Source organism: Populus nigra, chromosome 3 (assembly GCF_951802175.1).
Source record: "Populus nigra chromosome 3, ddPopNigr1.1, whole genome shotgun sequence".
NCBI lineage: Eukaryota > Viridiplantae > Streptophyta > Magnoliopsida > Malpighiales > Salicaceae > Populus > Populus nigra.
The window spans coordinates 19762777-19779206 of record NC_084854.1 but is presented as its reverse complement, the minus strand read 5'-3'; the positions used below and the strand labels follow the sequence as shown (position 1 = coordinate 19779206).

General features: G+C 32.9%; 2 protein-coding genes across 2 annotated transcripts; both read right to left on the bottom strand.

Annotated features, from left to right (window-relative positions):
• Positions 1-1698: 1698 nt before the first annotated feature.
• Positions 1699-5629, bottom strand: LOC133687866 (O-fucosyltransferase 19-like). Its single transcript, XM_062107202.1, has 8 exons — positions 4833-5629; positions 3895-3967; positions 3732-3799; positions 3547-3635; positions 3325-3457; positions 2996-3228; positions 2410-2886; positions 1699-2306 (listed from the first exon to the last, which is right to left on the bottom strand). Exons 1-8 carry the CDS (start codon positions 5403-5405, stop codon positions 2045-2047), a joined length of 1908 nt encoding a protein of 635 aa, XP_061963186.1. The 5' UTR covers positions 5406-5629; the 3' UTR covers positions 1699-2044.
• A 4754-nt stretch (positions 5630-10383) lies between these two features.
• On the bottom strand, positions 10384-13921 carry LOC133690260 (uncharacterized). Its single transcript, XM_062110493.1, has 7 exons — positions 13761-13921; positions 13483-13668; positions 13182-13254; positions 12413-12744; positions 12016-12157; positions 11626-11751; positions 10384-11034 (listed from the first exon to the last, which is right to left on the bottom strand). Exons 1-7 carry the CDS (start codon positions 13780-13782, stop codon positions 10650-10652), a joined length of 1266 nt encoding a protein of 421 aa, XP_061966477.1. The 5' UTR covers positions 13783-13921; the 3' UTR covers positions 10384-10649.
• Positions 13922-16430: the final 2509 nt, after the last annotated feature.

The following is a 16430-nucleotide window of genomic DNA, read 5'->3' as shown; positions in this document are numbered from 1 at the left end:
CTCTTTTCCGTTTTTTTTTTGAAGTAAAAAAACAGAAGAAAACATCTGAGGTCAGGGAGAACTCAACGTCTAATCCAGTCCCTGAAGTATATTAACGTTGCAAACTTGCAATCATCACCAAACTTAGATAATTAATCAATTAGTCCTTCTATCACAGCAATACAAGCCAGAAAATTCTCATAAACAAATAAATAAACAGAGCAAATCAAGAACCCCTTGTACAGATTCGATAGTATTAATTCGAAAACACTCAATTAAAAAAATAACTAAAAATTCTCATAAACAAATAAATAAACAGAGGAAATCAAGAACCCCTTGTACAGATTCGATAGTATTAATTCGAAAACACTCAATTAAAAAAATAACTAAAAGAAGGGAGAAAAATACAGTGTTATAATTCACTAGATAGATGCTTCGAATTTCTTTTGAAACTTAAAAAAATAATTTTAAAACGATGCCAAAATATTTTAAAGTAAAATAAATTATATGCCTTGAGTTATAGACCTTATGCTAAAAGACAAAAATAAAAATAAAAAGAAATTATGAAATAAAAAATAAAAACCTCGACCCAATTCAAGTTAACATAAAAAACTTGTGACTCGAATTATGAGATTGAGACATTCTCATTAATAACATAAAAAAACAAAAAAACTTGATATTTAATAAACTCAATGTCAAAGGTTGAAATTAAAAAAGAAAATGGGTGTAAAAAAATTTTAAAGAAGAAGACCAATGTCAACCAAGACTAACATCTTATGCCCTTGATCTGGTCATGGGATGGCTGAAATCAAGAAAGAAAACAAATGTAAATTTTTTTTTTAAAAAAAAAACTAATATCAACCTAGGCTAACATCTCATACCTTTTTTTTTATAACCCGAGGTGTCCGGGCCAGTTTACGCACACCACAACTAATCCTCAGGCCTACTGAATATACTATAAGTTCAGTGGACATGTAAAGCATCGTGAGGGTGACATGCATGCATAGAGAGAATCGAACCTGAGTGTAGAAAAAGGAAACAAGTCCCTTCATCCACTAGACCACGACCTCTCTTGATCTGGTCATGGGATAGAGATAATCATATAATAAAAAAAATACTTAATTCTCAACAATTCAATGCTGAAGGTTGAATCTTGTCAAATTAATGACTTAAATCTTATATTTTTTTTTTAAAATAGTAGTGTTACCATAGCATCCTTTTATTATTATTTTTTTAAATTTATTTATTGTTGCTATGTTTTTTTTTGGTTATTTAAATTAATCAAACATATTAAACTTAAATAAAACACAACTCCAGTTTTTGATTATTTTTTTTTGCTTTTTTTTTTCATCGGCAGCATCGCCTTAGCATTTTTTTATGTCAAAAAAATTAAAGACGCCGCGGTAGACAAGAGTAAGGGATTGTTATTGCTTCGCGGGCTAGCATGGAATGTGAATCTTGGATTTCCAAAAGGTTGTTGTTCTGTTCAGGATATGTGATTTCTAATGCAGGTTCCATATTTTCAAGGAACGACACCGTTGCTTTGAGCTGCCAAATTCTTGCTGTGAGACTTCTGGTAATGTTAGCTCGACAGAGCAGGACGTTTATCATAAATTGCAGAGTGAAGAATGTGGAGTTATGTTGATTCAGTGAGGGTTGTAAATGTGTCTGCACTGGCAAAATGAAGACATATACCAGCACTGTTGTGATCATGCTGATCAAAGAGTTAATTTGATGGCCGAGCGAAGGTTATATATAATAATTTTGTATAAAGAATAATAACCAATAAATCAAATAATCTAATCTGTAACTGAGATGATTCACCTAGGAATTATGCTTTGACTTTCCCTGCGTCCCTAAATTTCTGGTTAGATCCTCTTGTCTAAACAAGAGATGAAACTTGTATCTTTCCTGCCACGTGAGAAACCTTAAGACTTCTTGACCCTACTGGCAGCTCTTACCCTCCCCCCCTGTCTGGGCAAAAGCTGCTCAACGCAGACTCGCCACCTTTCAAGCAACGGGCATCAAATAGTCTACTGCACAAGCTCAAATTCAAACTTAGCCCCTATCTGTTCAATGCAGCCCTATTACTTGGTTTTACTGTTTGGACAAGTTTCGGGCTCACAAATATCTCCTGGGAAATGTTGCATACACATCCAGGAAGAGGATTTGCATAAAAGTTCTCTTCCTCCTTCGGTGATGAGCCTGCCTGCCTCTGGTATGGAGCTCCAATCCTGTCTGAATGTAAACTCTGAACCTGCAAAGAGAATTCTTCCCAGGATAATGCACCGTCATCCAACTGATCAATCAGCACGACAAAATTTCGTCTGAAATCACATGTCATTCTATCATTAGATTGATTTTGAAAGTCCAATTTCCAACAAAGAAGAAAATTCAACATTGGAGTAAGGGTGAGATTTGTTATCTTACTTGTCTGGATTTATAGTCTTTCGAAATCCTTCAAACCTCCTATGCCCCTGCACAGCTTTGGCCATATTTCCATGATATGTATAAATAAAGACATCACTTTCAAGTGCCACGATATAATCCAAGGCAGCGAGACGATTTTGATATGGCTTGATAGGTTCTAATTCTTCCGATGTTGCTAGATTAAAATGAGAAAAAACATTTGGGAACTCTGCAAGGAAGGGTGCCATGCTACCGCTTCCGTATGATGGCCCCGCAACTATATAGATAGCTGTAGAGGATGGGTAGCCCATAGCCTTTAGAAATATAGCAGCTTCTCTGGGAGTCATCGGACAACCCCCTTGGAGCCGTCGTGTTTTACTATCTATCTCCTTCTCCTTCCAATGCGGAGTCTTGAACCTCATAACTCTGAGCTCTTCAGCCTCTTCTGCGGTAAGGTTGTGGCTGCAGCCAGTGAAGGCAAGCATGTCTTTCTCATATCTGCTAGTCAACATTGGCTCTGGTAAATTTGCTAATTTTTCTTCTCACGAAATCAGATGGCACATCTTTCCAGCTAAGAGAATGGTAATCGAAACCAGAAGATAAGTACCTTAAATGCAGAGCAACATATGGCTCGCTTTTATTTCTTAGTCTATCAACCAATTTCTTTCCAAGATCCTCAATCTCCTTTGCATACCGGAGAGCCTTGTAATTGGCACGGCACCTTAGCCTCTGGATGTGAGCTGCAAGGCCATTATTAGCCAGCCGTGAATCACTGTGGGTAAACCTTAAAACTTTGTACTTCTTTAACAATGTCGCCATCTCCACTCTGTAGTAATTGGCCTGAAAATGAACCAACAAAGCAATAATTCCAGTAACAGAGGAGGTTTTTTTCTCTCAAATAAATAAATAAATAAAACTACAGGGAAGTTTTCAAACCTTAGACCACGAGACAGGTGCCTTTTCATGGGGCTTCTTGGCTGCATACTGGGATGGCAAATACTCAACTACATCAATATCATCTTTTAACGCTTCCATAAAGTGCCTCCAGTCAAAAATGTCTTTAAAAGTGCTGAAAGGAGTTACAAAATTGCTTACTTTCAACTTTACAACCAGCAGAACATTTATCATACACCAGCTAGAATTTACTTAGAAAGATACCTTGGATCCGTCCAAAATGATTCACGATCAAGAGCAGGAAGAACAAGAGTTGCATTCATTAACATAGCAGCTGCAACCATATCACAAATCTGCACATAAAAAAAAAATACAAAAAATCAGCGCCAATCGGGATAGCTTTCTCTAAATAGCAAACTCAATTAGAGGGTGTCAATACTGAAACCTACTCCTGTTCTCATTTGATTCAATCCACCATTCGCATGAACAAGAAGGTAACCATTTGTTTTCCTGGCTCCTAGATCAATTTAAAATCTCATAAAAATTAGGCTAGAATTCATCGACTGCAAAGTACTGCCCAACAAGTTTTTAAGGCAGAAGCAAAACACACACTTATTTGATTTCTTGGCGGAGGTATGCACTGATAAAAGTCGTCGCTGTTGGGTTTCATCCAGATTTTTGGAATCTGCAAACAACAATCACACAAATTCAAGCTAATTGGAAAAAAATGAGAATGTTTGTTCACGGATTAAAACTTACAAACCGGATTAAAACTTACAAACCAAAATTCATAATCATGCATATGTCAGGGTGGCCATGAGAAACAACAAAATTAAAAGCAAAGAAGAAAACTTATAATCTGACTAGTCATTTCAAAGCAGCCCATTTACATGCATTCTGTAAATAGTTTAGAATGTTTTTTTTTTTTTTTGTTAAAGTTATTTTTATTTAAAAATATATTAAAATAATATTTTTTTAGTTTTAAATTTGTTTTTACACGTAAAATAATTTAAAATTATTAAAAAAATTGAAGAAAAAAATTAAAATATTTTTAAAAATACATTTTATATGCAAAAGGCAAACATGTAGAGTGTTTTTTTTTTTGAATTTTTTTTGTTTAAAATTAAAATTTTTATATTTTTGGATGTTTTGATTTGCTATGTTAAAAATAAAATTTTAAAAATAAAAAATATTATTTTAATATATTTATATAAAAAAAACAATTAAAAAAACAATGGCTAATCAAATACAATTTCAACACTACAGTACAAGTACAAGCCGAACATTGGTTGCCACCCATTTTCTTGCAAGTCATAACACCTTTTTTTTTTTTTTTTTCTTTTGCGGGTATTCAACCCCTAAAAGAAAAATTAAAAAAAAAAAAATTACTTGGCACAACTAATTATTCATGAAATACATTCAAATTCTATCCGTAAGAAAATAAATTAAAAATAAAAAAGAAAAGCAAAAGCTATAGTTTTTTTTTCTTTCTCCTGAACCAAATAAACGGAAAGAGATGAAAAAGGAAAGAAAAATATCACGTCACTTACAGGAGGAAGCTTGTGGAGAAGGGGAGTGGAAATGGAAGGGTGGTGTTCGATGATAGAACGTTGAGCCCTAGCCCAATCATCTTTAAAATGTCTGAAAATAACTAAATTACTATTTTCATGAATATTTCTCTCCGTTTGACTCCAAAACGAGACCTTCAGAAAAACCGACAAAACCGCCATTAACATTAAAACACCAAAAATCCTACGACCCATGTTCTTGCCGGATCTCAAACCACGTGAAATGGCAGCCGTCAAATCCTCCACCCCAAGCAGCCACGACTCCGGAACAAAAAAGAAAAACTTCCTGCGAAGCAGAAGATACTTTATCAAGGGGTGGTGGCGGTGGCTATGGTTATGACAATGGTAGTTATGATGAAAATGGTGGGGCCCGCCAGTAGTGGAAGAGCCGCCAGGACTGTCTTCTTCGTCAGAGAAATCGTGGTTGAAATCGGAGAAGTTAGAGGTTCTGTCTGCGGCGATGGCATCAACCCGTCGTCTGGTGGTGGTGGGACCAGGGTGGCTCCTTGGGCTGGCATTGGTGGAGGACGTAGCGGTGGGACCTCCAGACGACATTGTGGTCTTAATTCAGGAAGAAAATATGTTGCAGAGAAGGGAGAGTTGCGTTTTGTTGGTTCGTGTGATTTGTAGTTGGGATGGGAGGGAGGGAAGGAAGTTAGGGAAGGAAGTCCGTAATGTAAGGGACAGCAGAGGTGCGTGCGCTTTCGTTTTTCTGGTTTTTTGGTGTTTTATTTGCCCTCTCCCTCTCCCTCTCCCTCTCCCTCTCGGACACTGTCTGACTCCTTCACAAATACATATTGGTCTCTTTCTTTTTTTTTCACTCATAGTAAGTTACCAAATCGACCTCTTGGATTTTCTTCTTCTTTGGTAAGCTCCATACATAGCCAGCCAGCCTGACCAGCATAAATATCTTCTCGTAATTAGTTTAAATCCTCATGGGATTAATTATGGTATATTGTTATCATGTTGTTATGGTTAAGTGATCATGACTTTTCAATTTTTTTTATTTTTTTTATGTATTTCGAAAGTAACATGTTCCGATTCTTCCATGCATTTAATTGCCGTTAATTCTAATAATGCATGAACGCACTAAAGAGATATTTACTTGAGATTTATTCTTTTTTTCGATGCCTATATATGCAATTTATATAAGGATTTAATTAGAAAGCAATTTGAGCCGTTGATTCCAGCAGGTCACTTGAGTTGATTTAGTAACAAAATTGCTCAGGGATTTCCAAAAGTATCCATGCTCTTGACTCTCGAGAAAATAAAGAAGAAAAATGAGTCAAATAGGAAACTTGACTCTTGCGTTCCTGCGATAAATTACTGGAACGTACCATTAATCTAATAATGCATTAATTAACTAATTAAGAGATGAAATTTACTTCAAGTTGGATATTTATTGCAATTTATATGAAGATTTAGACAATGGAGTCATTGTCTTCAAGTAACTGCACTGATCAATTTACTTACTATTAGTAACCAAATAGGAAATGGATTACACACACAATAAATTATCTTATGCTTATTAACAACAACTAATTGAGAAGGGGAAACAACACAAAGTATTGTGTTGATTGAAAAAATACATTTTGTTTTTTTTTTAATTTTATCTTTAATAATTTTAAAAGCACACCCCCACATCATAAAAATTTAATAAATTTAATAAAATGTAACATTCATAAAAATTTAATAAATTCTCTTGTATATTAATTTTAATGTTTAAAACAAAAAATTTAAGAAGAAATTTTCATTAACCATTTTATGAAGAAATAAAATCTTATTAACCATCTGGTTGACCTCTTCCGATTAAATTAAACAAAAGCCTAACAATAAAATAGAACTAGAAAAACTCCAAAATAAATTAAAAAAACTCCATCAAAATAGATTTTAAAAACATCCACTGTGCTCGAGCTACAAAGCCAAAGCCCAATATATAGTTGTGATTCAAGGAGTATAGGCTCAAATATGTTTGGGTCTAGGTAATGCGTTTGAACTCATTTTTCATCTCTAATAAACCTAAACTCAACACCTGTCAGATGTTTTTTTGGAATCCCATATGGATTCCTTAATATTTTATATCGATCCAATATGTATTACTTCAAGTAAAATATAACTCACAATATCACAAAATAAAATTATACTTCAGCCTCTTCTCTCTCCATAAAAGAATAATATTTATGAGTTATAAATATACCATAAATCCTTTAAGTCAAGGATTTATAATTTTTTTATTTTTAATATTTTTAAAATATATATTTTAATTTTAAGAATCTATTTTCTAAAATATTGTTATATTTTTTTATTATAAAATTACTAATTTTACAACGGTATATTAGAATGACCTTTTACCGGTCACCTAGCTTTAATGAAACCATTAGAAACCCACATGAATGAAGTAATAAGAAATTAAAAATCTCAAGGAATAGTAACTGAAAACGGTAATTGTACTCGAAAAGGAAAAGGGAAAAGGGGCAGTTAGGACATTTCAAAAGGGACCTTTTCTCCTCTTTGGGACGAGAATTCTCTTACGGGCAAAACGGTGATACATTTGAACGTTCCTCCAGATTTGTCCTCCCTTTCTCTCTGACTCAGTTTTTCCCTTGTACCTTTTGCTTATACGCGGAGCAGCGTATTTTCCTTTGACATTTCACGGAATCTTATACTGACACGTGGCGCCATTCTGCCTACCCCCCCTCCCTTGGGGTAAGCACTCAATTAATAAATATATTATGTATCCTCCGGCACTTTATATCCGTTGGATGGATTTCATCCTTATTTGTTAAAGCGATGGGACTTCGTTGATGGGTCACCGTCGTGGGTCCATCACGGGTTTTAATCATGGAACCCACGTGAAACAGATTGTTTTTTGAAAATTACACTTTTTGGTAAATATTAACGTAGGTTAGGAAAGTATCAGAAAGATGACGCAGTTTAAACACGACAGTATCTATGTAGATTCGTTTTGTATACAGTTATGGATATATCCACTATTTTCAATAGCAGTTATTTAATTAAAATTAAAATATATTTTTATATAAATTAATTGATTTAAATAAAAACTAATCTAAAATTTAATAAAAATTTAATAGCCTATAAATAAAATTCAAGATATAATAATCAAGAAAAAAATAAAAATAAAATAATGTAACGTGAAAGAATAAATAAACAAATAAATAATAGATCAGAAGAACATGCTAAGGTTTTGTTTTCAAAACCTTAATGAAATAATTTTAATTACACTTGAAATAACACCAAATAATATCATAATTAATCATTAATTAACCTCTAACTAATTATAATCTTATTTGACTGTCTTTTTTAAAATATAATTGAATCGTTTCATTAGGGTCTAACTAATTATAATCTTATTTGACTGTCTTTTTTAAAATATAATTAAATCGTTTCATTAGGGTTTTTTTAGCAATACTAATATTTTAAAAATAAAACTATAATGTAATCTCCATTATTTATTTTATTTTATTTTATTTGTTTCTTTACTCCTTTTCTCTTCCTGCATATTATTTTATTTTATTTTAATTATTAAATCTTAAATTTTATCTCATGAGTATTGAATTTTTATAAAATTTTAGATTAAATTTTGTAAAAGTTTATTAATTTAAACTAGATATAAATTTTAAAACAATCAATATTTGGCTGTGAACCGATATTCGATTATGATAAAACTGTGATATTTCCCGTACTTTCTTTAACATGTGCGTTATATCAGTAAAAAAAACTCGCGTATTGACCGGTGCCAACTGACTGACCGCCAAAATGAAAATCAACCGCAGAATTTTACAAGCTTGCATGTTCTGTCTTTTGGTGCTCCATACGGCCGCGTGTTGGTTATTTGTCACTAGAAAGTACAAACTGGGATTTGTTGAGGATTCCAATCCAACTCGACTTGAACAAAAAAAAATTAAAATAAAAAAGATAGTTTGAGTTATTGCTGGATGCAGTCTCTTTTCAATATATTAAACGTACGAAATCTCTTATTCGTGTAGTTTTAAAAATTATTAGTTTTACGTATCTTAAAATTATTAAAAATTTATATAATTATTAATTTTAAAACATATAAGATTAATCAAGATACATACAAGTTAATCTGATAATCAACATTAAACAAAAAAAAAAACATACCAAATTTGTTCATGTTGGATAATTACAATTGATAATGAGCAACTGAGCAGTATCAACACAACACGTAACAACTATTATCATTTTGCAAAGATAATGAAAAACCTATTCATTTACCCTTTTTTTTTTTTGGAAATGAAAGTAATATAAAAAACAAAAATAATTAAGTTTTATCTTTTATAAATATTTGAATTTGATTTATTTATCAATTAAATTTAAATTAAACTATATAATTGAATTATATTGCAGTAATAATCGGTTCTGTAAAAGAATTTTATGGTACAAGATTAATGTGCTTGATTTATTTCAATATATATAGTATGTTTTTTTTTTTTGGTTTATAATAATAAACAATGTTTACGTACTCGCGCGTGATTTATTTGAATATTAGATACTCCTTTAATCTTGACAGCCGCAAGCCCACATGAAAAAAGGCTTCCTGATGATAAGTGGAACCACGAATCAATGCTTAACCTATACTACCAATTAACGTATTGTTCATCAACCTTCAAATTTTTGTTAGTTTCTCCCTCATTTTTCTTTCGGTTTTTTGGTCTCCTATTGTGTTATTTTCTGTAAGGAGAGCGGTAAACCTTGCATGGTTTTTGACGGTATAAGTCAAAGAAAATTATTAGGAGGGATGGATTTGCTAAATCAAAGAAAGGCAGGAGAGAAACTAGCAAAATTTAAAAGTTAGGGACTGATTCATGAATTGCTGTATAGTTGATTTAATGAAATTAGTTTGTGCAGAACATCCTTCAGACTCGGCCATTGCAGGTAATATCCTTGTAGCTAATTAAATAATCATCTTTGTAACTAAGCATGTATAGTTCGGCCCATAAAGTTATTTTTTTATATTAACGAGTTTTATTTTAAAAAAGAGTATGATTAAGGTATATTTCCCAACTAACTTTAAAAGATTTTTCAGGATGAAACAGAAAAAAGGGATAACACGATTACGAATTTTAATGGCCACATCCTTGCTTACATGTGGGATTTCAGGAAAATCAGGATTTTGATGAACTACAGGACCAAAAATATGGTTAAAGGTTGGCATCTAGATGAAAAGTGGGCTAAAACAACAGAACTCGATCCAAAGTTGGGTTAAGTCAAGATAGAAGAATTTCTCGCAAGAAGAAAGGTCAGAAGCTTGGGGGATATCTAGGATGTTGACCATTCGAGGGAAGAGAAATGCTGAAACTTCATCCATAATATCGTGCCTAGGGTTTATTTAAGTTTTGGTGGTTTTTCCAGGCATTGAGAGGTCTAAGAAGAAGAGTTTGAAGCAGTAAGAAATTAAGAGAGATATGGTGATAAAAAATAACTTAAAAGGAGTTTTAAATAGAGAGAATTCTAAATTTGAAAATTTAAATTATACCAGGTAAAAAAGAAGTTTATACGCTGCAAGATCCTTAAAACAAGGAAGGATCAACATAGATAATTTCAAAATAGAAAGGAGTTTATATGTTACACGATCTGTATATCTCATTTCAGTAACGGGGAACATAAAATATACAACAAAATACTGAGATAAAAAAAATCTCTTCAGGATAGGATGGCCGCTAGTTATTCTCACCCATAAAAGAAAACAAGCTCACAAACACAGGAAGCATAGTAAATCAGAGATCCCAAATTCTCTAATTTAAGAGATACGCCTAATTACAACTTTAACCACTCCAAGCAAGGGCATAACCCCCAACAAAACCTAGAAGGATAGTAGTCCTTCAAGTATACCTCCCTGCTAAAACCAATAATGTAAAAACTGAATGAACGGTCACGATGAGTCATGGTGACGCGTGTCACTGGCACAACAGATATGGCATGCCTCTCACATATGACCCTCGCAGTGGGAGGTACAGAAGCTCTCTCAGCAATAACTTCGGATGAAAACTTATTGAGAAAGAATGAGTCAGCGAAAAATGCCGGGCTGCATTGATGTGCTTGAGTGTTGCATAATTGGACACCCTTGGCTTTATGAAAAACTTCATCTGGAACTGATGCTGCCCCACTTGTTGCGCTAACTTTGCGAGTTGAAAGGGTCTTCCTGTTGATAGCAAGGTTTGCACCATTATAAGCACAAACCATTCTAAGCTGATGAAAAAAGATATAGATGCATACTTGGAAGCTAGTTATATACATGCCATAGTAACAAAACCTTGAAAATATCTCATGCCACCCAAGGAAACTTCATACATTCTGTAGCATAAGCAATTGTAAGGTTACAGCAAGTAAAGTATGTCACTGCAGTATCTAAAAGGGTTACTAGTCACAGAATCCTGATGACACAAAACATTTCAAACGATTTAGCTTCAAGATATTTTTAGTTTTGAGGAACCACGTCAGCAGAGATGAATTTATGGCATGAGATATGATGATAATAGTTGTATTTTCAATTCATAACTTCAACAATTATTTATCCTTGAAATAGAAATGTGATTGTTGTTCCATTGGCATGGTTGAAGATTTTATTTTTTTAACATACACTGTAGGTAGATGAAACATAAAACAGTGACTAAAAATGAAGACGCTGGCCTCCTCTTTAAACAAAGACGAGAAAGTTCAGACAGTAAAGAAATTCCATCAACATCAAAGTTTTACAGGTAGTGAGAGTATCAGCAGAAACTCATATACGTACCATCTAACAATGGCAACATTGCATGACAAAAGAGCGCCACTTCCAATGCATTTCTTGCATTTTATCAGCCCACGAGATCCACATGTTGCACAGGGGATTTTCCCTTTTCCAGAACACTTTGTGCATCTATAGAGGAAAATTAGTAAGAGCAAGCCAACAACCTTGTTAAACATGACATCATTACAAAATATATAGTTAGTAGCTATTAGTTCCAGCACCAACAGTTGAGTTCATCAGACTGGATATTACTCGGACAACAAACTGACAATTTCTACGCTAGTTAATTGTACAATGTAATGTGCAACAAGAACTTTAGAAGTTTGATCACAAGTCATAGATTGGTTTATCGATGCAACATAACCTGATAGGGAAGGGGGGAAAACAGCTTACATTGTGTCAGACCCATCTCTATGAGCAATCAAACCCCTTCCATAGCAGGTTGGGCAATCAAACATCTGATTCTCCTTATTAATTCCAGGCTCTTGGTTGGCATTGCATGTAGTACATACAATATCTCCCTTCCCAGCACAATCTGCAAATGTTTAGTAAAGCTGTGTAAGAAGTAAGCAGTAATAACTGAAATTTTAAAATACGGGCACCAGATGCCTCTTGCACCGCATGGATAGAAGATTGTCCAATTGGAAAACACAAAAATAAGACTAAAAGAGGTACAGGAAAGCAGGGAAAGTAAATAACCTAGGTAAATATAATTTCGAGCAGACTGAATCAAGAATTTTATAGTATAAACTCAAAAGAGTCCTTTATTCCAACATACTAACGTGCATACCTGTGCATTTCTCAACAATTTCAGAATTAGGAACTTTGGTCCTTGTTTCTTTATGAGGTATAAAGAGCACAGGGAACTGAGATCTTAGATCCAATTCCCAGACGCCAAGTTCAGGTGCAGTATCCTTTCCAACAATATTCCCACCGTGATATGGCTCTGTTTCTCTAATAATTTCCCTCTCCTCTATGAAAGTTTCTAGAGATCCTATATAGACATTGCAGTCTTCCACGGCATGAATCTTCCAGGTCCGAGCAGGACGACTTCCCCAACAGCAACGATGGCCAACATGATCAATGAGCAACTCTCGAATCTCAACCTCATCCAATATTTGCCTGTAAAAATAAGATTAAATCAACAGTGAAATTAAATAACCAAGGTAAACATGATGTCTAACAGTCTTATTTTGACTCTTACTTCCCTTTAGATCTTCGCATAATCTAAGGTTATAATGATGAATGGATTGGCACAAAGTTAATTAATACTGCATGACATATAACAAGACAAATAAGAACTTCTTGAACTCTTCAGTATCGTGCAAACTTACTCTCTGCGTCGTATCTTGCTAGTATTTTCATAATACAAAACGAGGCTATAAGAAGAAAGCGTAAAATCCTTGAAGTGAAAAGGGAAAATAACGGGGATAGAGAGAGGATTACAAGCTTAATAATGCAAAACCCAAACCAGTAATGAATCAAGCGAGCAAGCCATACATATAATGAGTCCCAATAAAATCCATCATATCAAATCGGGTAAAAAGGTTTTGTTATACCTCTGAAATTCATTGGTAGATCCACCGTAGTCACCTCCCACATATCCTCCCTGATAAACAATGGCTTCTTGCTCTGCCCAGGAAAGAAGGAATATTCCCGTTCATGATCGAAATAATGATGGATGCATTTAACTTCCAAAAGACAGATATCAAGTGATGCAATTCATAAATAAATAAATAGTCACAACAATTGACTGCACGATTGAATTCACTGCATAAAACCTTAGGCTAAGATAGAAAAGGGAAATTGAAACTAGTGATGTAATTTCCATACACTGAAAATATATGTATATATATATACCGTTGGGATTGGGTTCAGGCGAGGTGAGCAAGGCGGCATGAATGGAGGGCGGGTAATAATCGGAAGAGGCAGCAGCTGACCGGATTTCATCGACGCTGACTGAAGCGGTGGGTAATACCGAACCGGTTCCTCCAACGAACTGATAGGAGCTCCATTTCTCGCTTTCTCCCAACTCACTCCTGTTTTCTTCAACACACACAACAGAAATCTTATGTAAATTATAATATTGAAATGATAGAAGTTCATAAACAAAAGAGAACGATGGAATTAATTTGTACCTGAAAACAGAGGTTCCTCCATGATTGATTGTTTTTGAGAGAGTGGAAATTAATGATGATTGATTGATTATCTATGAAATAATACTTACTACCTCTATTTATTTTATTTTTTTCTTAGCTGGTAAGGAACCAAATCGCATCGAAGTCAATCCTTCCAATTCAATTGACATGGACACAAGCTCCACATGCCGGGTCGGACCCACAGATTTAGCGGGTTTTAATTTTTGTACCCTTTCACTTCTTCCCTCAGATAAAAAAGAAACAACATTCAGTAACAACTAGATATGGGCCTTCGTTGCACTGTGGTTCTGTATTTTTTTTTTCTGTGGTGTATAAGCACTGCAAACATGTTTTAAATAAATAAAAATATATAAATAATTTGAGTTATAGTTCTACCGGATTTAACAAATTAATTTTATTTTAATTAGATGATAGAAAAACAACAACAATATTGAACAAAAAAAAATCATTATAACCTTTAAAAAAACCTCAAGAAATATGTAATTGGATAAAAATTAGCTATTTAAAATGTTATGTAATGATATAATGAGTTCATAACTACTATATTATAAATGTCTTTTAATGAGCTATTTAAAATATTATGTGATTAACTTGGTTGGAATATGTTTAAAGTTAAAGTTGAAATTACTTGAAAGATAATACGAATACGAATTAGTCCAATTTATTATATCGATGTACCCATATGTAATAACGTGAGTGTAAATTCAATGTTTAAGTTTACCAACATTAATGAAATGAATATTTTAGAGCTTTAATTGAATAATAGACATGATCGAGGAAACTTCTTTAATATAGAGTTCACTTAAGTGCCAAGTAACACTTAAAGAACCACACAGGCATTACATGCAATTAGTCCATCTGGTTTAGATGATAATTAAAGAAACCAAATATCAACAAAGGAAAACATTTATAGAAAAGGGTATGTTGGAAAGGAATTTGTAGATTATCATGCAACTTCCCTAGATTTTTAAAATGCTAAGAAAGGTTGGCTATATATGGAACGACAATTAATAATTGATCTAAATACCTATATAAGATGGTATTTGCCAATAACACATTAGTTTACTGCATCTATATGGTTATGTTTTCCAAAATATCTACATATTTCGATGTATTATGTGCTCCAATATCTAGAGCAAAATCGATTGATATAATTTTTTTTAAATATAAAACTTTTATAAATGATGGTTATTTTTATTATAGATCATGAGTGCTAATTAGTTTTTTTTATTAATTAGATTCATTTCTTATTATAAGAGGCTTGGATAACAACATCCATTATTCACAAAGGTGTCGATGGGATGACATATGCCTTGGCTAACAATTTGTTCAACTTGTGCCATGCTAGATTTAAGGAGGTTGGGGAAGCTAAACATCTCAAAGTAGGAAGATGAGATCACTTATCATGATTCGAGACATGCAGTTAGGGAGGCATGTCCTTCCATGAGCTGGGTTGATTTTGGTGTTGATCCTTACACGGGCGTTACAAGCTTGTCCTCGAGTTGGATGATTTGGGGTGGTGCAAGCCCATCCACGAGCACTCTAAGCTCGTCTATGAGCTAAGGTGATTTTTAGACGTACTTATATTGCATGCTTTAATGTTTTAAGAATTATAGATTTAGTTTAAATTTAATAAAATATTATGTTAATTTTTATTGTGTTTGATAATGAGTTGTGAATTGTTATATATTTGATGAATTGTGATATGTGTTGATTTTTTAATTTTGCTGGGGAGATAAATTGAGATTTGTGTTTCTAAACTGTGATGTATATGTTATGTTGTTTTTTTTAATATAGGAAGTTGAGAGTCTGAAAAAAACTGTCATAACTATCTTTTTGCAAGAATTGCATGTCTCTCATATAACTCGCGAGTTGCATATAAGACTTGCAACATGTGAGTCGTAGATAAAACTTGTAACTCGTCAAATTATATTATTTTTCTAAATATTTTTTGAATCATAATATTTTATTAATTTTTTTATTATAATAACGTAAAAAAAACACCCTCGGCATGATGGAAAAATACAAGCCTCTAAATAGCAAATTATCCTTTGCAGGAACAAAAGCTACGTGTTTTAAGTTTGAACTTTCTATTATTCTCTTCTGCAAGTAGTTATTAAAGTATATATATTTTTAAATCCAGTAATCAATTGAAAAATATAAAATAAAAAACTATATCATATTTATGTGTTGTTCAACACAAAGGATTCATACAACAATTCCTAAATAATTTAAGATTTGGGATTGAATTCTTTTTTTTACAAAAAATAAAAAGATATATAAGTTATCATATATATTTTTTATAGAAAATATTATACTTATATCACATCAATTTTTTATTTAAAAACCCTTATATAATATCTATATCAAAATCAAAACTTTTTTTTTTCTTTATGAAAATAACTATGATTGTGCACGTTCCGAAAGCTTAAGATTTGGAATTGAAGTTCGTGTTAAAGGAAAGCAAATATGTTACAAGATAGTAAATGAAGAAGGAAATCATATCTCTCTGATTGATTGAACGAGATCATAGGATATAAATATAATCAGTTTTTATTATATGATTTACTTTCCTTGAATAACAGATTTGTAGTAGCACATACTCTTATATATATTACTGATTCAAGTCTTCAGAATTCAATATACAAA

Coding starts and splice junctions, on each gene's coding strand:
- LOC133690260 (XM_062110493.1), bottom strand. CDS start 13,782: ATGGAGGAACCTCTGTTTTCAG. Junction 11,752..12,015: donor AGAGATGGGTCTGACACAAT/GTAAGCTGTTTT, acceptor TTTCCTCTATAG/ATGCACAAAGTGTTCTGGAA. Junction 11,035..11,625: donor AATGTTGCCATTGTTAGATG/GTACGTATATGA, acceptor TGCTATCAACAG/GAAGACCCTTTCAACTCGCA.
- LOC133687866 (XM_062107202.1), bottom strand. CDS start 5,405: ATGTCGTCTGGAGGTCCCACCGCTACGTCCTCCACCAATGCCAGCCCA. Junction 3,458..3,546: donor TCATTTTGGACGGATCCAAG/GTATCTTTCTAA, acceptor AACTCCTTTCAG/CACTTTTAAAGACATTTTTG. Junction 2,307..2,409: donor AAGACTATAAATCCAGACAA/GTAAGATAACAA, acceptor ATGTGATTTCAG/ACGAAATTTTGTCGTGCTGA.